This window comes from Engraulis encrasicolus, chromosome 10 (genome assembly GCF_034702125.1).
Source record: "Engraulis encrasicolus isolate BLACKSEA-1 chromosome 10, IST_EnEncr_1.0, whole genome shotgun sequence".
Classification (NCBI taxonomy): Eukaryota; Metazoa; Chordata; class Actinopteri; order Clupeiformes; family Engraulidae; genus Engraulis; species Engraulis encrasicolus.
The window spans coordinates 52,863,307-52,889,938 of record NC_085866.1 but is presented as its reverse complement, the minus strand read 5'-3'; the positions used below and the strand labels follow the sequence as shown (position 1 = coordinate 52,889,938).

The 26,632-nt window shown below is 45.5% G+C and overlaps 1 protein-coding gene across 1 annotated transcript; it reads right to left on the bottom strand.

Annotated features, from left to right (window-relative positions):
* Nucleotides 1–1,018: 1,018 nt before the first annotated feature.
* Nucleotides 1,019–18,080, bottom strand: LOC134457343 (YTH domain-containing family protein 1-like). The gene is made up of 8 exons (XM_063209315.1): nt 17,701–18,080; nt 16,977–17,001; nt 16,402–16,481; nt 9,729–11,384; nt 8,276–8,509; nt 7,586–7,711; nt 3,727–3,783; nt 1,019–3,610 (listed from the first exon to the last, which is right to left on the bottom strand). The coding sequence occupies exons 1-8, from the start codon at nt 17,725–17,727 to the stop codon at nt 3,584–3,586; spliced, it is 2,232 nt and encodes a 743-aa protein (XP_063065385.1). The 5' UTR covers nt 17,728–18,080; the 3' UTR covers nt 1,019–3,583.
* Between the last annotated feature and the right edge of the window lie 8,552 nt (nt 18,081–26,632).

Sequence of the window (26,632 nt, the reverse complement as noted above, 5' to 3'; positions counted from 1 at the left end):
CACAAGACAGGCAGAAGGTCAATGCGCCTTTACTACAAAGCTGGGGCCTATACTACAAAGTTGGTTCAGGATAAGTTAAGGTTAAGTTAAGAGGTAAATCATCTAATAGAAGAGCCTGGAGTCCTCATTTTCTTAAGAAAAGCTCTTGTATTAGATGATTTAACTCTTAACTTAACCTTAACTTATTCTGAACCAGCTTTGTAGTATAGGCCCCAGCTTTGTAGTATAGGCCCCAGTAGTCACAAAGTAAGGTGATGTCAGAAACATCCTCTTGCAGCCAGCCAGGTAGACTAGAAAAAGGATGCAAATCAATTCCCAAAACACATGCCATTCCCTCTGTCCCCTGCTGGTCTCATTCAGAGTTGTGGACCTAAGTAAATCCAATCCAACTGGGGGGAAAACTGATTTAAATTTTGAACCCAAATTTAAACTGGAAATTTACCCATGCTTCAAAGTTGTTTTGACAACAAAGATTATCTTTCAGACACACAATATTTGTGCAATAGAACACAGACTTTACCCAAGCTAACAACAAGGCAAGATGACAGAGTATAGAGGAAACACCACAGGTTTGGGGAATTGATTTGTAAGAACTGGACTCTCTCCTTGTTCAAGGGGCTGGACCTTTACTGTAGGAGCATGCAAAATGCACCACCACACTAGGGAAGAGACGCCAACAGCAACAGATACATCAAGCATCCTTGTTTTTCATCTGTCATAATAGTAATCAATAGTCGTCACTTGTAAACACGGCTTTCAATAACAGGGGCCTATACTACAAAGCTGGTTCAGGATAAGTTAAGTTTAAGTTAAGAGATAAATCATCTAATAGAAGAGCCTGGAGTCCTCTTTTTTTAAAAAAAAAAAAAAGAAGAAAAAGCTGATGTATTAGATGATTTACCTCTTGACTTAACCTTAACTTATCCTGAACCAGCTTTGTAGTATAGGCCCCAGGTGTCTGGTGCATTAGTAGCTGTGTGTGGTGGTTTGATAGGCAAAGCACTTCATACAATACGGCCTCAATAGACTTCTTTTATTAACCTGATGGTGCCTATTTGTTTTACAACAGGTACCTTGCTTCTTTTCTCTTCTCAATGATCTGTCACAGCCAACTCACTTGTCATACCAGTCCAAAAAAAAAAAAAGTCTCCCTGCCACTGTTTTTAAGCAACACTGCACCATTCCCGGAAATGAGCCGATTTTACACCTCCCATTCAATAGAACAATTGAGTTTCATCTTTCTATCGTTCTTCCAGCCTTTGTTTTCATCTGGCTACACAAATCCTGGAAACTGAAACATGGCAGAGACAATAGATCGTGAATTCATATTAATAGGTCCCATTAGGTTCCATCTGCTGGCTAGAAACTCATGCAGTTTCTTTGTCTTGAATTTGAAATGTCTGTAGAAAAATGGATTAAGACATGCATGTAATACATTCGTGAAACATGTTGGTTAGATTTCACTTATCTGTCCAGTTTAACCAATTTGCTGGGTAATCAAACCTTTGTCTCACCTTTGGCTGTTCAGTACTTAGCTTCATACCATTTCAAGCTATCTAATAGATGTCTACAACTTGAATTGCAGTAACTGGGAAAAACAAGGGTGACCCCAAACTTTTGAACTGCAGTGTATATAATTGAATCGCATAAGATTAATGATGATTGCTTGATTGGAACTAGGGCTGTAACGATATTGGATCTAACCGAGAAATTGTGATAATCAGAGTCACGGTACTGTATCGTGATGAAAGGAGACAGTATCGCGATACACCCTTTCAAAGTTTTGTTATCCTTCAGTCCAGAAAAGAACCATATGAATAAATGTGATAATGCTTTCAAGCTTCAAATGAGATACATTTCAGCAATTGTGGGGTGTATCAAACCGTAGGTCAGGAATCGTGACACAAACCTAATTACAATTAAGACTGCAACGATACACTCGACTCACAATTCGAACACCTGGAAGAACAGGAGGAATACAAAACTCAATTATTTAACTCAAGGTGAGGTGTAGGCTAAGCCTATTTCCAGAAATGATGTAGTGTCGCTTTAACCTATTCGGAATCAACTCAAGCCCTAACCATCGCACATATGATCAACTCTGAACAGTACATGGGACTAGCAGCATTTTCCATCCAAAAGAAGGAAAACAAAAACAAAACAAACTCAAAGTGTCACCACCTACCACTTAGTCATCCTTGCCCAAGTTAGACGTCATTTACATTGTTTTCTTTTCTTTAAGGTTACAAGTAAGGCTTTCACCATTGCTAGAAGCAGCTACATTAGAGCAAAAGCGTTACAAAAGGACAAACTTGCAATTATATAGAGCACAAAAATGGTGCGAAGTGTGGAGAGGAAGGGGAGTTGGTTAACAATGCAGAAACAGAAAAACGCTGATTTATAATTAACAGTGAAGAAAGATATGAACACAGGCATTCAACATGGCAAAGAGTCATCACAATTTTTTCTAGCGATAAAATCTCATGTTTTTTTATGTTTTGTGTATGCTACATACTTTCCAACTAAAATAGAACATTGTTTTCTGATCACATACCATTGTTTCTCCTCAAAGACACACAATGTCTTCACAATGCGGAACACACACACACAAACATACAAACAAACGCACACGCACATACACAAGGGTGGGTCAACACAACTGTAAAACACCAGGATCTGAACATGAAATCCCACTATGAACACAACAGTCTTCTTTGCCTTGAATTGTCCAAAAGGTCGGTGAACTTTGAACGTTGCCCTCTCAGCGTCCCTGATTGCTCCTGACCGCTCAGATCATGTCAGTTTCTTTTGTTTTTTTTTCTCAATAATTATAAGAGTCATCGCAAAGTACAGGAAAAAATAAAACCTTAAGGCTCAGAGTAAATAAATACACTTGTATTGTTTTTCTTTTTCGAAGCACGATAAAACAAACAGAAAAGAAAAGAATAAAAGGGCTGGAATCAGAGACGTTGGATCTCTTCCCGTTCGTTTGTTTGATTGTTTGTTTGTTTGTTTGTTTGAGTCAATGATGAGGATGAGGAACCCTGAGTCCCCGTTGGCACGCACAGCTCAACCTCTGGAGAATGGCAACACTGCCACACGGTGGACGTAATGGGCAGTACAATCAGTTCCGTGATAGACATAGAGGAGGGAGGGGAGGAGAGAGAAGGAAGATTCAATGTCTGGTAGATAAGACTCGCTTCATTGGTGACGTTAACCCTGATTCTCTGATTTGGGGAACGGAAGGCAAGAGGAGGGGGGGGATTGAACTGAGCCAGGAAGAGGGAAAAAAACAAATGTTCTGAGCAAAATAAAAAAAAGAAAAGGGGTGTGTGATTCAGGCTTCACACAGACTCAGCTTGTTAGATCCCTGCAACAAGAAGAGGTACCTGGAGCGAAAAAGAGCGCGAGTCAAACCAAAAATCAGTCTGGCCAAAAATTCACCACGATTTTAAATAAGGGACAAAAACAGAAAATAAATGGTTTGATTTCCAATTGTTTTTCTTTCTTCTTGTGTTCCTCTTCAAAAGAAATGTCAGTCCTCAGTACAGTTGTCGAAGAAGCGTAAAGGAGAAACAGTCTTCTATTGTTTATTTCTATTTTGGCGCTCCTACAATGTACAGAAAAAAAGGTATCGTAAAGTATTAGGACAACATACAGTACAAGTGATGCTGTCAATCCACATGTATCATCCGTATTGAGTGAGGAAGGAAGGAGTGTGCTTACCTGGTCCAGTCTAGACCTATTTGGGATGGGTGCAGAGTCTGGATGCATGGGCATGGTCTGAGAGAGAGAAAGAGAGAGAGAGAGAGAGAGAGAGAGAGAGAGAGAGAGAGAGAGAGAGAGAGAGAGAGAGAGAGAGGATTGACTTTTGGGTTATACCGGGCCTATGATGGCCTACAGAGGACACTGACGTAAAACCAGGCTGGCTCCCCTTTATAATAATAATTTATATGTATAGCACAAATTCATAGACATGTTGCTCAAAGTCAATTGACAACAATAAAAACGATAAAATCGATTTAAAGATAAATTAACAGTAGATCATTTTCACTTGGCCTTTTCTCTCCAATTGTCTTCCAACTGTCTAGTTGTCATCAGATTGAGTCCCAATGTTTCAGACACCTTTCTCTTTTTTATTATCTGGTGAGGGCAATGTGTTTAAAAGCCAGCAGCAGGAAAGTTTGGCAGTAGGATACTAGCAAGGGGGGACGGCAGCTAGCAGTCGCAGCAGACAGGAACAACTTGGATTTTAAATGCTGTTGATCACGTTTGTGTTACGATTACACGATAGGCATACATAATGCACTTGTGCAAGTGCAAATAATGCATCTTCGCCAGCATTTTTCGCGTTACTCTTCATATTTGTGCTTTGTCCGCCTGTCGGACTTGTTAACAATCTAGTGACAGCGGATCTGAGGGCTCTGGCAGGGGTATAAAAGGAAAGCATGATGGAGCAAGACCATTTAAGGCTTTGAACACTGTCAGTAGTGTTTTAAAATCAGTTACGTAGGAGGACAGGCAGCCAGTGTAAGTCAACAAGAACAGGAATGATATGCCCTCTACTTCTGGTCTTTGTTACAATTATTCCAACAGAATTTTGAATTAGTTGTAATTAAAAGACCAGAGAAGAGAGAATTACACTAATCTAATCTTCTTTTCTAACAAAAGCATGTTTTTACCGTCTTGTGGGGAGACAAAGGCGCATACTTTAGCAAAGATTGGATTTTGCTTAGTGGAAGTTGGAAATTGGTCTGTAATTGTTTAAAGAGTTCAAAGTTATTTTTTTTCCGGAGCAGTTTGACGAGTATGGAGTATGGAAGTCCTTATGCGAGTATGGAAGTCCTTAATCGTTTTGTCCTGGGGCAACATACATTACTGTACAGCATGACATACAGTACACTGTGGCACCTCAGTGGCTGCAAAGGCCATGACAGTTCGCACATCAGTGTTTGCCCACAGCAAGTCAAGAAGTGCCAGTCTCACTACCACGCTAGACCCTTCTACAGCGGTACAGCTTTGCCATAGGGGTGCCAACCGATTCAAGACAATGGATGAAAGGATGATGCAGTCTCCACTAAGCACATAGCAGGCAAGTAAACATGTGTTGTGTAGGGCTGCAACAATTAGTCGACTAAAGGCTGATGCATAGTCACGCGGTGCCGATTGCGGGGTAAAGCATAGACGTACTGTCAGCGGGGGGTATTGCCTCATAGTCGACCTACATGCGAATGCGTGCGAAAGGGCGTGGTGTTTTTTTTCCCGCCGAAAATTCAAGAGTGGGGCAAGGGGGGAGGGAGGAGGAGATTTTAATGACGTCAATTCACCTCCGTGACAACAGGGGGCGAACTAACTCATTCAGTTGAGCCCAGTCCCTAGAATGAATCACAAAGCTAATCAGCTGGCTATGTAAAACGTAATATTCCACTAGTAGCCTACTTCTAAAAGTTGGGGCATAATTAGATGGTACAACATCAGTTTATTTTTGGTCAAGTACTACATGAGATTAAATGCAAGACAAACGCCATTTTAAAAGACAATAGACAGCATGAATGGCCATTCACACCTGGGGCCTAGTAGTAGCTAGCCAGCTAAATCAGTCATTACAAACTCAAAGCTAGTTGACTAGCCACCTGAAACGTAATTCTACCACTAACAAAGAGGCTTCTTGCTATTAATTTAAAAAGTTGTGGCGTAATTAGACATGAATGATAGCATACAAGATTCTCTCTTTATTCATGTTTTACAGTTCAGGTGGTTAAAATGCCAAACAAAAGCCGTTTTAAATACAATACATCTAATGGCCATATTAACAGCTAGCTTAGCAACTGTCAGCCAAACCCATTCAAACTCTACAGGACATTAGCGAACCCTGTTTTAGAAGCTAGCTAGCCACACTACTTGTACTATATACTGTATCAACAAAGAGGCTTCTTGCTATTAATTTAAAAAGTTGTGGCGTAATTAGACATGGATGATAGCATACAAGAGTCTCTCTTTATTCATGTTTTACAGTTGAGGTGGTTAAATGAAACAAAAGCCATTTTTAAATACAATAGATAGCCTATCTAATTAACAGCTAGCTTAGCAACTGTCAGCCAAACCCATTCAAACTCTACAGGACATTAGCGAACCCTTTTTTAATGAGCTAGCTGCCACACTACAAAAGAACAAATAGGCTTCTTTGCTACTACCACACTACAAACATATCATTTCCATGATGGCCTTTTATGGATATTTCTAATTGATTTTTTGGAAGTTGTACTACTGAAATAAAAAACAGTTTCTCTTGTCCCTGTCAAGTAAACTCCAGTGATTTCCTGCCAAGTCATCTGCATCGTGTTTTTCGTTTTCCTTCAAACCTCCGCGGTAGGGTAGAAGAATAGAACACAACTGACCTATCAGGGCTGAGTTCCCCCCGGACTGCCGTAAGCGCATTGACCAATCACCGTCTTCAAGCATAGCTCAGCTCACGGACATTTCAGCCTGGGAGAAACATGCGTGTACTGCAGCCAGGGGTCGTTTTGTCGCTGCACAGGGGGGTGCTGTGGCTCATTCTCTGTGCAGAACCCCCGCGAACGCGCGACTCTAAACCCCCCTTAATCGTGACTAATCGACTATAAAAAATTGTCGACAAAAAATGTCATTGTCGACTAATCGTTTCATTTAATGCAATGCTTTTTTACTTACTTTACTAATGCTTTATAACTTTTATTCAACCTAAAATTGTCCAGCACGTCTGAATTGGACATTGTGTCTTGGAGTAAATAAGCTACTATCATGATTTAAAGCTCATTGTGAACTGTAAGATTTTTTTGCGCTTGAGGCCGGGAAGGTTTGTCGGAGGTTGGAGCAAGTCTTTTTTTTTCCATGTCTAATCGTGATTTATCGTGACTAGATCTATCGATTAGTGGACTATTAAAATAATACTGTTGTGTTCTCCAAAACAATAAGAACAATATCAAAAAGAGAGAAGGGAATGCTTCACTGGGTCACTTATCCAAAAACTTGGGCATCCAAACATCCATGTAAAGATGAAAAACTTTAATGAAAAAGTTACTTAAGTTAAAAAGCGATTATTAAGGCCCAGACATGGATTTGTTGGCTGGGCACTGGACTGCTACGCGGGCGACCCGGGTTCGATTCCCGACCCAGGTCCTTTCCCAATCCTCCGCCATTTCTCCCTCTCTCACTCGTTTCCTGTCCCACTCTTCACTGTCCTGTCTAAATAAAGTTTACCCCCCCACCGCCACCCCCAATTAAAAAAATAATAAATAAAAACCTTCATTAAATTGTGGCTACATTGCCTGCGCGTTTTGACATAGTGGGCCCTGATGAAAACAATATGTTGAAAACGTAGGCATAAAGGCTTTTTAAACTTAAGTAAGGAGAGCTTCAATAGTTTTTTTTCCATCTTTACAATAATAACAGTAGTTTGAAAGGCCATCTTCTCCCAAAAGTACATTTCATATGCACAGAAGCATCTTGTGTTTCCACTAAAACAATCAGGGTATGAAAGAAAAAGAAGCATGAAACAAATGACAACCACCATAACAATAAAACTATCAGTAGGGATGGCCAGTACCTTGCGTACATCCTCCTCTTCCTCCTGGCGCTTCTCGTAGTGGGAGAAGTCGTCGAAGATGGAGGTGGTGTGCTTGTAGCCAGCGATGATCTTCAGCACCAGCTTCGCCTTCTCCAGTGGCACCTCCTGCGGGAGAAGAAGCACAATAAATATGACCACTAGATACAGCCTTGACCACTGCCTTGTATTGGCAATATTATATACAATCAGACAGAATAAGCGAGAGGGTGAAAGAAAGGCATAGAGAGAAAGGAGGAGGTGGAGATCCTGAGAGGCTAACATGAGAGGGGGAGAATGAGAGGCCCAGATGCTGTTCATTTCTGTTTCACTCTGTTCTGGCGGAACATGCAAGAGTGCTGCTTTGCACCAAAGAAGAGCACAACAAGAACACCAACACACTGAAATGATTCTCAGAAACTCCGTCATCTGTGACAGCCATTACTGGAGGTCACGAAGTGAAAATTTGACCTTGTGGCTATTATGACCAAAATTATCACAGGGATTTTCAGTATCATCACTGTCTTCTTGAGAAAAACTATTTAATAACACTATTTACACGTGGTCATCGGAGAAGTTTTCACTCCCTCTTGGGTGCCGTCCCAGACAATTGTATGGACGGCCCGCCCCTAGTACCGCCCCCTGCATGGAAGGGGAAAACACATTACCCACAATACAGTACTCCTACTGTACCTGCGTGTCCCGTGAGTTGGTGACGGGTTTGTTGTCGTTGTTCTCCAGCCGGATGTGGCGCAGCTGGCTGTTGGGCACGTCCTTGACGAACAGCCAGTCCACGTCAAACTTGCCCTTCCACTTGTCCTGCGCCCACACGCCCGCACTGGTGCTGTAGTCCACCGGGGAGCGCATCTGGGCCACGCCACAGAAGTGCCCGCTGCCGTTCACGCTGAAGAGCAGGTACAGTGGGCCCTGGGCACGGTGGAGGGGACCCCAGCACACACAGAGACACCCACAGAGACAGAGAGACAGAGAGACAGAGAGACAGAGAGACAGACAGACAGACAGACACACAGACACACACACACACACACACACACACACACACACAGGTTTATTTGCACATTAGCACATCAGAACCTGCCATTTCAATGGGCCTCACAACAATATAAATAAAAGCAATTCAAAAGGCAGCAAACAGAATAAGAATAGCCTGGTAAGAGCTATTTTTCAAGATCATTTGAAAGTGCTCTCTGCTTAGTCACATAGCAGCTGAGGGCAGCGTTAACAACCTTTCCTCCTTTTTTTTCAAAATACTTTGTGCACCGCTTAGGTCAGGTATTGGTACGTGCAAGACTAGCAATTCATTAAAAAACGACGACGATCTACCACACACTGCTTCACTTAATTTGATTTGTCTTAGAGGGAACAATGTGTCAATGTGCCTCCAGCGTCATCAGGCTCGCTCAGCGATTCGTTTCCAGACTGAACCCAATGGCAATGTAGGCAGAACGAGTCACGCTGTTCCCTCTGAATAAAATCTGTTCAGTAAAGCAGTGAGAGATAGACCTTCTTCTTTCGTGTTTAATTGTGTAGTTGGTCCGGAAGTTACTAGCCCCCTGATCAAAGCTGTGCTTGCAATTTTTAACTTTTGGATGAAATGATTTCAGCATTACCATGACCACTATCTTGCCAAAGCAAAGCGTCAGCAGCTGTAGGCTGGTTCCTATCATCACACTTTCTATTTTCAAAATATAATTAATCATACACTGTACTATAATAAGCCTTGGCATGATGTCTACCTTAGTCCTGAAGTCACAAACACCTGACCGAAGCGGTGCATGGCATTTTTTGCATTTTCCAATGACTTCCGGAGACGGCATGTTACTACCATGGCCTTTTGTAAGGATGAACCTTACAAACCGAGTTCCGTTTTAATACACTCTTATTTTCGTGACGTTTCGGGTCACCACGGCCCTTCCTCAGACTAAAAGTGCAATTGTGCAGCTGGACCTTAAATTACATCAATAGCATGTGAGCATGACATTATCTACATTCACCAGAATTCTCACTTTTCCCCAATAGTTACAAAGATAAAATAGTGCAATCAATCGGTGTTCCTCCTCTCTGCAAATGCAGTGTACAGTATATAAAAATATGCAATGCAATACTACTATTATGTATATACTACCTTGGCGTTGCCATTGGCGCCGGCGTTGGCGAGCGAGCGGAAGGCGGCGTCGAGCCTCTTGTTGCCGTGCTCGGTGCTGCACCAGATGGAGTACTTGATGGAGCGGTGCACGTCGTCCTCCGAGTAGCTCTTGATGATGAAGACACGGCCGCCGCCGCGCAGGTTCCAGTCAAACTCCTTGGGGTTATAGGCGTGCGTGGAGCGTAGCTTCTCCAGGACGGGGTGCGGGAGCAGGTCAGGTCCAGTGCCGGGTCCGCCCGACCCGGGTACACCACCGACACCAACACCGCCGCCAGAACCAAACACACCCACCCCACCTCCGCCACCCAGAACCCCCCCGCCCAGCTGCAGGGGACCGCCCTCCAGCCCCCCACTGCCGTAGGCCGGGTTGCGGTTCCGGGGGGCGATCCACCGGTTCTGGGGCAGCGGGGGCTGGGTGTGGTTCTGGTACGGTTGGGGAGGGGGTTGCATGGGGGGCTGGTGTGTGTGTGTGTGAGTGTGTTGGGGCGGTGGGGGCATGGTTAGAGGGGGCATCTGGGGCTGCACCATGGACTGGGGAGGGGGCGGCTGCAGCTGGGGCTGCTGGATCGGGGGCTGCATGGATAGGGAGTGGGAGTGGGAGTTGGGCATGGGCTGCGGAGCCTGGTGCTGATGCTGATGCTGCTGATGATGCTGCTGATGCTGTTGCTCCGGGTGATGGTGCTGGTGCTGATGCTGATGCTGATGGTGGTGGTGCGGGGGGAGGTGGGAGTGGGGGTGGTGATGGGGGTGGGACGGCAGGTGTTGGTGCTGGTGCTGGTGGTGGTTATATGGGGGCTGCTGCAGCTCCTGGTGGGGGGGCGACGCCACTTTAGCCACGGGCCCCTTGTTGTCCCAGGTGCCGATGTCCATATTGTGTTTGATGGGCGGGGGTGGCAGGGCGCCCCCTAGAGCTATGATGCCGGCCTTGCTCTTGGGCTTCAGCTGCTGCGGCTTGGCCGGCTTGCTGGCGATGGCCGCCCACGAGGTGGGCTTGGATGACAGCGGCGGCATACCGATGGGAGTTCCGTTGTTGCCGGCGGTAACAGAGGGACCACCGCCGATGCCGCCGCCGCCGATCACGGACCCCACCGCCTTCACACCCCCTCCCCCGCCCACCGAGGACCCCATCCCATCCCCCGCCCCGATCTTCAGTCCGATCATGCCCTGCTCCAGGCTGTTCATGCCCGGCGCTTTGCTCAGCGTCTCGCTGTGGAAACCGCTCTGCCCGTCGGCCACCAGCGTCCCGCCCAGAGAGCTCGGCGGGTAGCTGTAGCTCCCGCCGTACGCAGCCGCCGCCGAGCTCTGGGTCTGCCCCGTCTGGGACGCCCCTCCCGCGGGGCTGGTGCCCCAGGCCGAGAAGGCGGGGTTCTCCGGGAAGAAGTTGAAGCGGTGCGGCGGGTAGATGCTGCTGCCCAGGCCTGCCGCGGCGGCCGCGCCGGGCTGCCCAAACACCGTGTCGCCCCCGTGCAGGAAGTGGTGGTCGCCATTGCTGAGGGGGCCGTAGGGGGTCAGGTAGGGGATGGGGGGGTCGCCGCCGGTGGACCAGGGCGCCTCGCTCAGCGGGTACGGGAAGCCAATGGACGGGGCGTAGTAGCTGGAGAGGTAAGGGTCGGTCATGGACTGGTAACTGTTACTCTGTGGAGGAGGCGGAGAGGAGAGGAGGAGAGAGTTAACCTGATGAAGCAACAGCGAAACGCGCTGTTCACCAAATAAACAACCAGCAAAGAATACCAGTGTGCAGTGATTCATCCTTCCTTTCCTTGGATTGCTTTTACTGCACATCACCAGCACCTGGACAGTGGTTGTGCACAGGGACGCTACTTTGAGGAGGAGAGAGTTACCTATAATTGTCCATTCGAGGAAACGGTCATAGAGGTATAGAGGGAGGTCAATTACATTTTTTTGGGTTCAGACGTCAAGTGGTACAACCACAGCTAATGCCAATAAATTCATTAGTAATTTCATTAATGTACTGCAATGAATATGCTTCTTAGATAATGGGCAGTCATGAGTAAGCGGTTAGGGCGTCAGACTTGTAGCCCAAAGGTTGCCGGTTCGACTCCCGACCCACCAGGTTGGTAGGGGGGAGTAATTAAGCAGTGCTCTCCCTCACCCTTCTCCATGACTGAGGTACCGTGAGCATGGTACCGTCCCACCGCACTGCTCACTTGGGGAGCCATTGAGCGCTGCCCCCTTGTACGGGTGAGGCATAAATGCAATATTGTTGTGTGCAGTGTGCAGTGTTCACTTGTGTGCTGTAGAGTACTGTGTCACAATGACAATGGGAGTTGGAGTTTTCCAATGGAGCTTTCACTTATTTCCCTTTAGAGCATTAGCTGCGGTTGCACCACCCTGACGTGAGCTACTGAAACATCATTGACCCAGATATAGAAGTACGGGTTGGTCATGGACTGGCAACTGTTACTCTGGAGGAGCAGATGAGACGCGACAGCTATGGAACCGCACAAAAACGAAGCACGCGACAAGAGTGACAACGGAAGTAATTGACTTTTCATAGATGAAGCTGGCGACAAAAGAGGTTTGGGCGACGAGAGTGATAGCTTGTAGTTGAACTTCAGTGAATATTATGATCATGAGCTATGATGCGGTTTGGCGAGAGCTTGCACCAGCCATGCTAAAATGTTAGAATACTTGCATTCTGCTTTTAGCGGTCATAATCTGTCACCTTTGTCACTCGTATTGTGTCGTCCTTGCTATGAAAACAGTCCAGCTATGCTTTGTAGCTTCCTGTCTCTTTTGGTGCGTAGTAGCGAGAATTTGTCAAAGAGACAGAGAGTGATAACCAGAGAGGTATGGGTTGGTCATGGACTGGTAGCTGTTGCTTAGCCTCAGATATCCCACACTGTTTTGCACAATCGTTCCAATCTGAAAGACAGCATGGCTGCTGGTCCCAAAGTGGTAGCCTGAGGGCGGTAGCCTGAGGTGGGGAGCCAAAACGAGTGAGCAGATGTGGAAACTTTGAAAGATGATTAATTAGATTGAATAGAACTTATACGATTGGCTATGTATACATCAAACGATACATTCATAATTATGGCCAATATATGGCCGTTGGCAATCGTAAACCACACTTCCCCCGCCCTGAGAATAATTCAGTAGCCAGTCTCCAGACCACATCTCACTTGTGATATGGTCTGGTGTGAACCAAGCAAGCTGTTGCTCTGTGGAGAAGAGGAGAGGAGAATTGTTTTTTCCCCCGCACACCTAAAGTTATTTATTTTACTCCAGAAGTAGAGCGCGGCCTCTGATACACTTGGAGAGGAGAAGTGGCCACGTAGCACACAATAAAGTCATACCCAGACCGACAGATCTACTCACAGGCAGACACTGAGAGACAGTCGGAACACAAAGAAGCTGCCACTCAGAGGCACAGTCGTCCAGAGACAGAGACACCGGTAGAGCAGACAGATGCCCAGAGGCAGAGGCAGACAGACAGACGATGAAAACCACCACCTGTGGAGCCAGCAGGAGCAGCATTACGAGCCACAGCTCAGCACTCACAAGAGCTGCTAGAACTGCACTGGGTTTGTGCAACATCCTCTGTCTGACTGAGTGTCTGGCTCTCTGGCTCCAATGCTTCCTGGACTTGAAATGGTGACATATCCACCAGAATGGAGAATACGCCGACATTTCAACAAGATTGTCCACAAAAAAATGTCATCATTTGAATTGTAGAAAGCTTTGCTTTAAATCACGCCCAAGCCCAACCACATACGGTAGTCACATGATGTTGCCTTAGCGTTGGCCTGGCAACCAGGAGGCAATAGGAAGTAGAGACAAACGGTAGGCTCACAGCAAGCAGCCCACGAAACACACGCTGGGAACCACTCACACAACACACGATGTCTAAGAGTCGTCACGCTGCTCTCTAATGTCCTTCTGTTTCATAACCACTTCCTGTTTATCATTTAAAGTTGTTTTTACCTTTCCGCTCATCACTTTATATGTAAAAGCATGCTTTACCTAATTAAAATTTAACTGCAACTGTTCCTAGTCCCACCCCTGGCCATGTTCACCTTTTCATGTTAACTTCACTGAAAAAACTTTTTATTCAGTATTTAACAGAGTGTAACTTGTTACTGTTCTTAGTTTACCCCATTTCATGCCACTTACACCTTTTCAAATGCCAATTTCATTGAAAAAGCATACCTGCTCAGATTTGAAGTCTTACTATTCCTAGTTCCCCGTTTTTATGCATGCCATTTTCAGCCTTTCACGTGTCAGTTTCACTGTAAAAGCATCTTATACCTACTCAGATTTTAACTGCCTGTGTTCTACTACTGCTTACCTGCTTTATGACAACTTGTGCTTGTCAACTTATATCATGTGCTTTTTTGTTTTTATTGCAGATCCTGCGTAACATCTGATGCAAATACAATTTAATTTTTAGTAATTTAACTAATGATAGGTAGCAGCAAGATTGTACAGTAGCAGTGATGGTGTACAAGATGTCTCAAAGGAAGCTCCTCCATTTAAGGATTCGTGTGTGAGCATGACATGACAATGAGTCAAATATGTGAAATATTAGAATGATTTTGTTGTAGTGTCAATTATGATTTCTTACGATCTACAATTAAAACCTATGACTACAGTCTACGGTCTGCCTAACAGACTTCAGGGGGAATGCTGGCCTAGGAATAAGCATTTTCAATGATGTTCTCTCCCCTAAAAACGCCTCCTATACCGCAACCACAAGACAGTGATGTGATTACTTTTTATGTTCTAATGTAAAACTGATATGTCAAGAACTTTGAACAGCAGATCTTGTGTTAAAAGTAGTCATAAATAAAGTATTAACCATGTCTTGCCCTTTTTTCTTTCTCTTTTTTTTTAAACTTCAGACACAATCACAGCGAGGTATTGAGCAATCCTGCAGCCAAGGAGGTCGAGCTGTGCGGAGAGAAAGGTCTCGGTCCACAAAGCGAGGTCACTGAATGACTTTTTCCATTGATGCAAGATAGAGCATCCTCCATTTGGCACACAGACAAGACAGAGGCAGTAGTGGTAACTGGGCTATGGGACTGGGCTGTATGTTACATGCTAAAATCACCTCCAACATGCCTAACTCTGCATACATCTTATCATTCGCTAATATATTTTTTTGTGCATCTTTTAGATTGTCTGCCTACCTCTCAGTTTAATTTACAAAGCTACATTGCCATATAGACCGATTAGGTACTCATACATTTGAAACCACCATATAATTTTGTGTTGTGTGTACCATTGGCAAAGAACACCATCTTTGATGATACTGATCAAAACTTCATCAACTTAGTCATCAACACTGACTGTGACTACTGTCCATCTACTAAAACTAATATTGCATATGTGCTGTACATTCTGTACTTTTCCCTATGAAGTCTGAATTGTCCTGATGAAACATCTGAACAATGTCATCCAACCTACCCTTTATGAGGAGAGTTGAAGAAGCTGTCTTCAGTGCATTATCTACAGAGAGACCAGTATAATATTTACTGCCGATGCTACAGACTGCTTTACCAAGGGGTATTTTTTGACTAAATGCACATTCAGAGCAACTTTGTGCTTGTTTGTCCTTTCAGAGGCGGCGTTAAGCTGCTGCGCTCTGTTTTTTATGATGTTGGTCAGATTATTACGTTGTTGGGTGTTACAGTGCTCAGAGGAAAAATGAGCAAGCTAATAACAGGATCGCAAAATAAATGTCCAAACACCAACAACAGACACGTATCCAAGCTATTTAAAACTTTCAAAAATTCATGAAATGGTAGCAGTGAGTGTTGTGCCCTGAGTGCTCGTAGGAGCTGACGTGATAAATGTTGCCACTGTGCAATGTTCAGAATAGTTTGGGGGAGGGGGGTTGGGGGTATTGAAATTATTTAGGTGATCAGTATCTCCTCTATCTCCCGTAGATCATCCTGTGGTGCAGCACCTTAAACTGATCAACAGCCACATATATTATGTCAATGAGGGCATACACATGAGGGTCTGACTTTTTTTGCCTCTAGCACCACACAATGCTGCTACTTGTGGGAAACACTGGCTGATATGAACATTATTACAGGGTGATTGGGAAATTGAAATGACTTAGAGGGAGGCAGTGAAATAATGTAGTTATCAAGCTTAAAATGATTAGGGGGGTGGTACGGCAGAGTCTTAATATATCATTTGGAAGAGGCCTCTTTAAGGATATTAGAAATGGTATTAATATGATTTGTGAAATGCTATTAAAATGATTTGTGCAATGAGCCATGGGAGAGAATTACACAACATTGAGCAATATTAGCAAGGTCTAAGACCAAATGGCTCTTAAAAATAACTAAGCATTGCAAAGTATTGCTACAGTGTGAATACTAATACATTGACTAAGGTTTTTAGTGGCGTGGCAGATGGAAGAGACGAGAGGAGAGGAAATGCTCAACTTCTCAGCATCATGCTAACAATCCCACAGGCTTAGTAAGCTCTAGCTCAGACAGACAGACAGACAGACAAGTAGCTCTGCAGTGTAATTTTCAAAAACTCTCATGTCGACCAGATAGCTGGGAAAGATTCCCCCAAGATGCTTTGCAATGCAGAAACAAATGATTACCATCATCACCACTGTCATTTCCCAACTGTTATCTTAAGAGTTGCTCTCTTGCTGTCGGCCACTCACCTGATTAGATTGGCCAGGCAGGTACGGTTCAAAGTCACTGTCATGCACAGCATCCTTCTGATGGAGAGAGCCATTCTGTACTGTAAGGGAGGAATACCACAACAACTTTTGAACATGCCCATCAATTGCACTCAGATGTGAATAAACAATATCAAACATGGATGTTTTCCCTGAGAATGCATTGCCACTGACAATCAGCTTGCATGCTCAAATGTAATGCATTTCTACTGCTTTGGGAGACATTTCAAGTTAACTGGCCATGGAAAATGCCTGGGGAATGACCACTATTTGTACAAACAGTGCATGTGGTGTAATAGCATAGGACAATGTGTCAATCTGCTGCTGCCAACCCAGCTTCAGCAAGCGATGGGCACCAATCTGACTTTCTGACAGGTTACAGGCTACAGCTAAACGGGATAGCATCAGTGGTAAATTCCTACAGCAGAATTTCCAAAAACGACGAAACAAACGGGCACTAGGCTAGGACGTCAGTGTGGTGCGTTTTATTCACTAGATTTATGGGACTTTGATGAATTGAGGTATGTAATCATGCATCTGCTGATTCAAGTTCTTACCTTTAGATGCCTGTCCCTTTGGTCTCTACATTTTAGGTAAAACATGGAAACACAGAGGCGTTAGTAGACATCTGCACACGTTTAATACTACTGAATGGAAGCCACAATCACAGCTTCTAGCATATTGAAAATTGTACAGGTATACTTTCGTGTGTCGAGTCTTCATTTCCAACACACATAGCATGCAAGCTCGTTAGCAAAATATTGGCTAACTTGCCAGCTAGCGGTTAATGGCTGCCACTGGTGACAGCCATTAACGACATCTCAGTCATCACACAATCGCACGGTTAAACCGAACAAATAAGCATTGCAATCGCACATACTGTTTCAGGTGCAATCTACCACAGCAGTCAAAAAGTTCAGGCAAATCTGACCATCTGTCATTTGGTTGTTAACGTTGGCTGCTAGCTAGCTAACTTTCACCGGTAGTGGCAAACAGGCTAGTCGGCTAACAAACCAGGTGTCTTACTGTCATGAGACAAGACAATCTTCTCTCTTAATTCGTAAATGTTGTTGGCATTACTTGTAATTACTTTAAACCTATATCGGATGGCCTGCGCCTTGAATGACACCACCACACCTCCCACAAAACCGTGAGGTGCATCTCTCGCTAACATTAGCAAACGTCCAACTCATGAACACCCATGGCTTCATGTGAACCAAGTTAATATTCTATAGTTACAATGAAGAACACATTTAAGAGAAAGAGCAACTATCTGCCTACCTGAGAGTCAATGCTTGTGGCAGACATAACGTTAATTCATAAGCAAGCCCCTTGACAAGAACGGAGCCAGCAAAAGTCTTCCCAGCTCCGTGTGGCGTTCACTATCTAGCGGCAAGCAAAGTATTTTTTCACAGCTGCACGTAGCTTGTTGGTTGGAGCTAACAGTAAAGCACATCAACTTTCACAGTTCAAATAGCTGTCTTCTTTCGAAAGCCGCTGAGATCACAGAATTCCAATACCACCAACAGATTTTCAAATGTCTTCAGTCGATTGATCCAGAAATGTTCATAGATTTTGTTCAAATGTGCAAACGACTACTTTACTTCTTTTTTTCCTCTCTGCAACCCTCCTTGGTAATTGCACAGCCCAAACCACTTCTTCCCAATGGCTGTTCCATCCGGGATCTCGCTGTGCAGGGCGTCACACGGTTTCCCAAAGGCAAGAACATTGGGATGGAGACAACCTTACTAGCACTACTGGCTTTCGCCACCAGATGCCAGCAACCCATTAGGACATCAGTGCAGAAACCAGCAAGTAGCTTGAAACTCATCTAATCCACGTTTGATTTCCATCTCCCCACGGGCCTACTTTTGAAGAGAGCTCAACTGAATGAGCTGAGGGAAATTACCCCAATTCAAGCTTTTGCACAGAGGTGGTTGGTCTGTCTGTTCTGTCAATGAAAACATTATGTTTTGCTGCCTGAAGATGACAGCACAGTGTTCCACAACACCTGCCATCAACACTTTGATAGCCCATAAAAAGGGGGGGGGTATCGCCTTTATTTGAGAGGATAGTGAAGGTAGTGACAGGAAGTGAGTGGGCAGAGAGAGATGGAGAAGGGTCTGCAAAGGACCCGGGCCGGGAGTCGAATGCGGGTCGTCGGCCGCGTAGCAAACAAGTGCCCTACCATTTGCACCATAGTAGGGCCCAACACTTGACCTTTCATAGTGAATAGCCTACACAAACGTACAGACAGGCCTACAGAGAGTCTTTTGTGCTACACCTGGAGAAGAAAGATTGGATCTGGACTAATAAGTGCTCTCTGCTCTCCTCTCTCACAGGCAGGCCTTTGGCCACAGCAATCTCCAGCTTGTTTTGCCGCAGATGAAATGATGAAAATAGTACAGTGTTTCTTTTGTGTAACCTGTGGGCCTACTTTCCTAGACAGAATAACTGCAGTGACATACATAACATACCCCCCCCCCCCATTCCTTTTCTCCTTGCTCCAAACAAAGAATAAGGTCTGAAGGAAAGCTCGAAAGTCTTCTAAATACTGTAGCCTACGTATGTATCTACAGTAGGCTATCTATCTTGTGCCCTCTCCAAACCTTTGTCGTTTTCAAAGACATCTACAATTTTATTCAATGGTTATGTAGCCTACAATGCAATGATTATCCTGACATAGAATCGTTTATTCAGTCATTTTAACGTTGTATTTCCTGTGAGTTTTGCTGACTGAATAAGGAAGTGGCAGGAGGGTGTGCTGCGCTGCGGTCCCCTGCTTTGCTTGCTGTGCACCTCAGCTCCACTCGTGTCTGGCTTTGAGCACACATCCTGTTCATTGTGTCTGAAGCACAAAAATCACATCAGGATTTAAATAAAAAACGTGTCCACTCAGTGAGACCATACAAAGACACAGTCTACAAATAATAGCCTAACTTACTTGGGCCAGATGGGAGAGACATTTTTCAATGGACTTGCAGCACTGTAAGTGTAGCTGTAAAAAGGTCAGTCACTGAACGTCATTGTTAAGAACTATGTAACACTCACATACATACTCACACACTCAAGCATAATGACCATTAGTGAGAAAGTAAAGGCAAATATGGTTTGCCCACTGAAAAGTGCCAAGGCATATTGTTAATTTGCAAATTTACAGTGCACGCATGTTTCAGCCGTTTTGCAATGTTCTTTGTAGGCCTGAGCAATGCATTCTAATCCAGTAGAATTGTTTGTGTAATGTTGCAGTTTCGAAACACTCGTAACAGACTAAATAATGAGGACATCCGTTGTTTTAAGTGTGCCACTTCATTAACGCGGAAGGCATAACCGGGTTGATTAAAAGCCGAACGTACTGTATCTCCCTTTGATTGCATGCTTTCTCCCATTTAATCAGACTCAGATTTACATAATATAGGCTTCACGCATGCATGTTGTGCTTCAGCTCTTGTAATTGCAGTGAGGTATTAGTGTGTGTATGTTTATGTGTGTACGTTTGTGGGGGTGTGGGGGGAGGGTATTCTCTGTGTGTGAGTACTCTGTGTTCCTTTGCCAGTTTTGTTCAGTTATTGATGAACCTCCTTCTGTAAGTCGCTTTGGATAAAAGCGTCTCCTAAATATCATTCCATGTAAAGTAATATAGTGTTTGTGTGTGTGTGTGTGTGTGTGTGTGTGTGTGTGCGCGCGTGCGTGCGTGCATGCACGTGTGTCTTGTACATTTCCGTGTTATTCACTGATATGCAGAATCCTCGTCTGTTCTCTGTTCATCAGAAATATAAACCGTTACACTACTAATGGGAAGAATAGTCTGTATTTTACTATGATAGAACACAGAGGGATATTGCTGTGTCCACTATTAGTGATGAATGATCATTCTTCTCTTTAAAGGGTTCGGCTCTCATGTACTGGTGTTGTCTTATTTTTTTCAGACATCAGCACACACAGACATGCATGCAGATTATTTAGTGATCTGTATGCACATGCTGTATCCCTGTCCAGTGGGCTATAGAGATAGTGCTGGCACGCATGGGCATGCTGGCTGTATATACCACATGCAGGGAAGATAACAAGGAGGGACAAAGGGGTAAGCTGTCCCGGGCCCAGGGTGAGAAGGGCCCCAGAATTGGGTTTTCATTACATGGTCTATTAGATGGGGGGCCCATTTCAGATGACTTCGTCCTGGGCCCAGAAAAAGCTGTCAACGACCCTGACCACATGTAATGATTTACAGTATATGCACTGCACATATCCTGGTGTGCAGGGCAGCTGACAGCTTTGGCTGGGCCCAAGATAATGTCACCTGGAAGGGCCCCCTCACCCAATACATACAGTACAATGTTGCAAGGACCCAATTCTGGGCACCCCCTCTCCCTTTGCCCCTGACAACTGACCCCCACTTTGACCCCCACCCGTCGGCCTCCCTGCCTGTGTGTACACATCTCTGTGCACTGGGCAACAGAGATAACATTGCCACACTTGCTGGCCATATACATGTATATCCAGTATGTATGAAATGGAGATCGTGCTGGCACACACGCACAGTCATGCAAGCACGGATATACTGTCTTGATATATGCACATGTATAGGAGTGCAATAGGTGACAGAGACTGTGTTTTCATTCTGGCTGCAAATTTGGCATTCCGTATACGTAATCCAGACTGCCAACAGCCAGCATGTGGTTGAGAATGTGCCTACGTACATGGCATGATAACAAAGTAGCATTTTGGAGTGCGCACACAGTGCGTAAACAGGTGAGACTTAAACACGATGAAACAAAAACAGAAAGAAGGTCCACACACTGTTGCTGCTCCCAGTTTATTCAACACAACGTTTCGACCAGTCTGGTCTTCGTCTTTCTTCTCTTTTAATGATAACAAAGTGGCAAACTGTGGCACACTGACGGCATAAGACTGCCTCTACATTAGTGTGCTTGTGTATGAGTGCGTGGGTGGTTGAGGCAGGCAGGAGCCAGTATGTCAGTGAACCAGTGAAGTAGGCTAGAGAGGCAAAGAGCAGGCAAGGCACCACTGGCTTTGGGGATGCTGGCAGCCTAAAGAAGGGTGATGATGATGAGGATGAGAGAGTGTTGTGGTGTGGTGTGTTGGTCAATAAGCCAGACTGGCATGGCGGGGCAGAGAAAGGGCACCGTCGGTCCGCGACGCTGGCAATGACGCTGGCTGGTGCTATGGTGATGGTGATGGGAGTGACGTCGTCCCAGAAAACCTTTCCGCCCACTGGCGTTGCATAATCTATCACTGGGGTCAGATGGCAGCTGGTGGCCAGAGAGAGAGCGAGAACGAGAGAGAAAGAGAGAGAGAGAACGAGAGAGAGAAAGAGAGAGAGAGAGGAAAAGAGAGAGAGAGAGAGAGAGAGAGAGAGAGAGAGAGAGAGCAGGCAGACTGGACTGACCGACATAAGGGACCAGCGCACCTTAGGAGGTCTTCAGCCACTGACAGCTGTGCGGGTGTGTGTGTGTGTATGTGCGTGCGTGCGTGCGTGCGGGTGTGTGTTCAGCCAATGAGGGTGAGGGCAGCAGAAAGGAACAGGCAAGCAGCAGGTCTGCAGGAGCAGCAAGCTGACAACCTGTCAGAGCGACCACAGCGACCAGAACCCGCAGCTGCAGCCAAACCACACGTTCACCACGCCACGCCACATACACGCCACATACAATCCACATCAATAATGCAAAGGCAATTGGCCAATTTCCCACGGCCTGCCTGTGCGTACGGTATGTGGCTGGACTGGAACTGGTTGTTTACGTGATAGAGCAGGACTGTGCGCGTACCGTATGGCCAGCAGACTGGCTGACTGATGTCTCTGAGCAGTGCAAAGGTCTAGAGGCACAGTTATGTGTGTGTTAGAGAGAGAGAGAGAGAGAGAGAGAGAGAGAGAGAGAGAGAGAGAGAGAGAGAGTCTGTGTCTGTGTCTGTGTCTGTGTATTATAGCTATACCTGTGTGTGTGTCTGTGTGTCTGTGTATTATAGCTATACCTGTGTGTGTGTCTGTGTGTCTGTGTATTATAGCTATACCTGTGTGGCTGTGTGTGTACATACAGTGCAGCTGAATATCATCCTGGAGATTTGTGGGTAAGAACTGAAAGTGGGTGAGTTCGCGGCGTTGTGTACAATGCATATGAAATGCCTTCTCTGTCTGTGGCAATCAGATGCCTTGGTAAGCTGCTAAATCCTGTTTGCTAACGTGTGGATGCAGAATTAAAAAGGGGATGTCTCTCTCTCTCTCTCTCGTTATTGTGGAGAAATAATTAATATAGGGCTCCTGAGAGAGGGAGAGAGGAGGGCCGGGAGGGAGGGAGAGAGGAGGTAGAGAGGGAGTGAGGGAGGGAGGGATGGAGAGAGGGAGGTGCCTGCACGACTGAGAGGAGAAGTTATGCCGTTACGCAACACATTATTATGGAACAAACACATTGCAGTGGCCTAGCTACGTAGCAAAGAAAGGGATGTGCAGCAATTATTATGGAACAAACAGGCCTCCACCTTGTGTGGAGAGGGAAGGATTTACAGTATCCTACTAGAGAGGTGGTTAAGATGTAAAGACAAATCACAGACACAGGTGCTGGTTAAGTACAAACGCGAAATCTGGATCAAAATAAAAACTCCATTGTAACAGGTGCATTTTAGACCTCTAAATGGGATATTTTTTAAAACAGGTTTTCTAAATGAGCATTCCAAAACTCAGTTGACATGGAAACGAGAGGCCAAAACCAATGCGTTTTCAAAAATATCCATAACGTGTAAACTGCTTCACAGTTACTGACACGGAGGTGTTATTTCTTTCTTTCTCTCCTTTTCTTTTGCTCCTCCTGGTAATTACATGCGTGAATATTTTGCACTCACATACAGTATATTTTGGACACAGAGTTGTTATGAAAGCTGCTATGGCTGTCAACATGACAGAAAAGCAAGCAACAGTTGACAAAACAAGAAAGAGAAAGCTGTTTAACACTGTAACTCCATGCCGTGTCAATGACTGCGTTGGTTGGGCCTGGGAGCTGCTGATGCTGCTGATGCTGTTGCTCCGGGTGATGGTGCTGATGCTGATGGTGCCTGGAACAAAGTCATTTCAAAGAGCCACCCACCAGCCCTCTCCCTGGGCCCTGGTCAACTGATCCTGACTCATGCGTCAACACATTTCTCACTCAATAACTGTATAGCTATCCAATTAATACAGTCTATGTTCTATGCAGGGCTGGACTGGACTGGCCATCTGGCATTGCAGGCATTTTCCAGTGGGCACTGCACCCTTGTGGTGCCCTTTTTTCAGAAATGTAAAAAAAAGGGGGGGTTACATTTCTGAAAGTAGGGGCCCACATGGGTGCGGGGGCCCACCGGTGAGTCAGTTCTGCGCCGCTCATTATGAGGGGCCTCTTTATGCCAAAAGTGCCTGGTCCCTTTTTCTCCCTCAGTGTCAACACTTTCTCACTCAATAACAGTACAGACAAATTAATATGGTTGGTTTATGCTGTCAGGCATTGCAATAAGGGCACACCCCTTCCAATACGAGGGTGGAGCCAGGGACAGATCACTGCATGGGCCTTACTGGGCCCAGGGCCAGGGGCCCAAGAGTCAAAGGGGCCCTGAAGCTCTAGCCTCTGTATTTGCATTCTCATACTGCATTAGAATCACACTTTTAACAACTGTGTTTTACAGATTCTCTCGACCTACACCCAACCCCCCAACGATAACATAGACTCTCACACCTCACCTTAAAACCCTGAATCGTTTTATAAACCAGCAGCACCCATTGAGGAGGGGCCTTTCTTGTGGTCTGGTCCAGGGGCCCATGGAATCATAAGCCATCCCCGGGTTGGAGCACAGCAGAGCAGTGGTAGATAGTGGAATGGAGTGAAGTGCTTTTCCCAGAAGAATCTATATCCAGAGAGTAAAGTCTGCTCGGTGGAGTAGAGTGTTGACAGTAGACTATGAACAGTCTGCAGCACAGCACAGATCAACAGGGGGGCACTGGACTGGTGCTGAGGCTTTGGCTGGGGCTTTGGCTGGGCTGGACTGAGCTGAGGAATGGATCAGCTGGCATGCTACCCCTTTAACCTCAGGCACACCTCTGACCTGGAAGTGTGTGTGTGTGTGTGTGTGTGTGTGTGTGTGTGTGTGTGTGTGTGTGTGTGTGTGTGTGTGCGTGCGTGCGTGCGTGCGTGCGTGCGTGCGTGCGTGCGTGCGTGCGTGCGTGCGTGCGTGCGTGCGTGCGTGCGTGCGTGCGTGCGTGTGCCCTGTGTGTGCTTCTGAATGAGACCTGACTGCTGGAAGTTCCTGTGTTACTCCAGGAGGACTGGGTGCCATCTGCCTTCGGTTTGGAGCTGGCACCAAGACAACGATGCTTCCTCCCGTCAACAAACCCAAACACAGTAGCAGCCATGCGGACAAATAACACACAAACAAACAAACAAACCCCTTGTCAACAAACATACCCAACCCATACAGTACCTGGCGGGCAGGCAAATCTTACATAAACAAACATTACAGATTGGCAAACAAACAGATATTATTAGTACTATAGTACTCTACCAGGGGGTAGGCAGTCAGATAAATAAGCTGATATACAAAATCAAGAGGGCAGTTAAATACCACATAGACAGGGGGCGCTGTGGCGCAGCACACTAAGCCCCCCACATTTGAGCTTGCATGCCCAAGGGTTACACCCAGGGTTCGAATCCGGCCCGGTTCATTTGCCATCCCTACACTGACTCTCTCTCTTGTGTCGCTTCTTGCCACTCTTCATTGTCCTGTCTAAAATAAAGGCAAAAAAGCCCATAAAAAATACATTAAAAAAAGCACACACACACATAGACAAACTGAGTATCCGGCAGTTCACAAACTCATCATCGTCATCATCATCATCATCATCATCATCATCATCATCATCATCATCATCATCCTCATCATCATCATCATCATCATCATAACCACCACCATCATCCATGTTACACATCATCAGTCAGTGTCACATAGACAATTCTGAAGCGCAGCACCACAGAATAAAAACCGAGCACCACAATTTGATCAACAGCCGCACATACATGTCAATGGGGCACGGCACACACATCATATTTGCACTGGCCCAGTATTTTTTGCCCGTATTTCGCTGCACCACATGACGCTACTTAGTCTGTGGAAAACAATCCAACTGCATCTCACTGCCCTGAGCCCACATTCATTGCCAGTGTCTGTGCCCCATAGAAATATGGGGAGACAAAGAAAACACACACACATCCGTCTGCAGGACTAGCAAAGTCACGTGAGAACTGAAAATAAAGTCAGTGACACCAAGCTCCCGTTTCTCTTAATATTCCCAAGTTTCAGGCAGCGTGCCCTTCATCAGACATCTGATGCCCGAAACTTCACAATATTAAATTAGGAGAAACTGGAGCTTGGTGTTGTAGACTTCTCAGGCCAGTCTGACCAACCAATTCTCGAATTACGCAGTACGCACACTCCAAAAATCTGAAAAATAAATGTAATGCTTTCATCATGAGCACGGGTGAGAACATTCTGTTCAGGTTACCATCGCTCAACACATTTGCACAATCCTCTTCCTCCACCTCCTCCTCCTCCTTCTTCTTTTTCAGAATTGTTTCGAAAGGAAAAGGCTTACGCGGCCAACATCACCATCTCACTTTTTGCGCAAGTGTGTGTCCGTATATGATGTGACATGTGTTTGCTTCATAGATCCAGGTGTTTTGAAGACTTGGAAAAGTTCCGCTGATATGAAAAAAGCAATTCCTTATCAGGGTTGAGGTCGGCATGTCATTACTAACTCGATTAATCCGCCCAGGGAAGCTGACAGGGTGCAAGACAAACAGGTCAGTTTTCCTGGGCCCAGGGAGAGAGGTGGCCCAGAATTGGGCCTTCATGACATCCTATGTATTTGCATGGGGGGCGGGCCCTTGCGGAGGACTTTGTCTCGGGCCTGGCCAAAGCTGTCAGCGGCCATGAATAGGCCCCGTGCCTCACTGTTCATGGGTTTCTAAATCCCATTGACTTATGACTGCTGCCAGCCGTGGAATTTCCTCCTTGGCATCGTCTTTTAATAGAACTCGAACGAGAACAAGAACAGGAAACAAAAAAAAATCCTTACAAATTTCCCTTTGCGTATCAGCCAGACTGATACACTCACACTCACATGTCCAGTACCAAACTATAAATCAGGTCAGGAATGAGGGAAGGAAACCTGGGATCG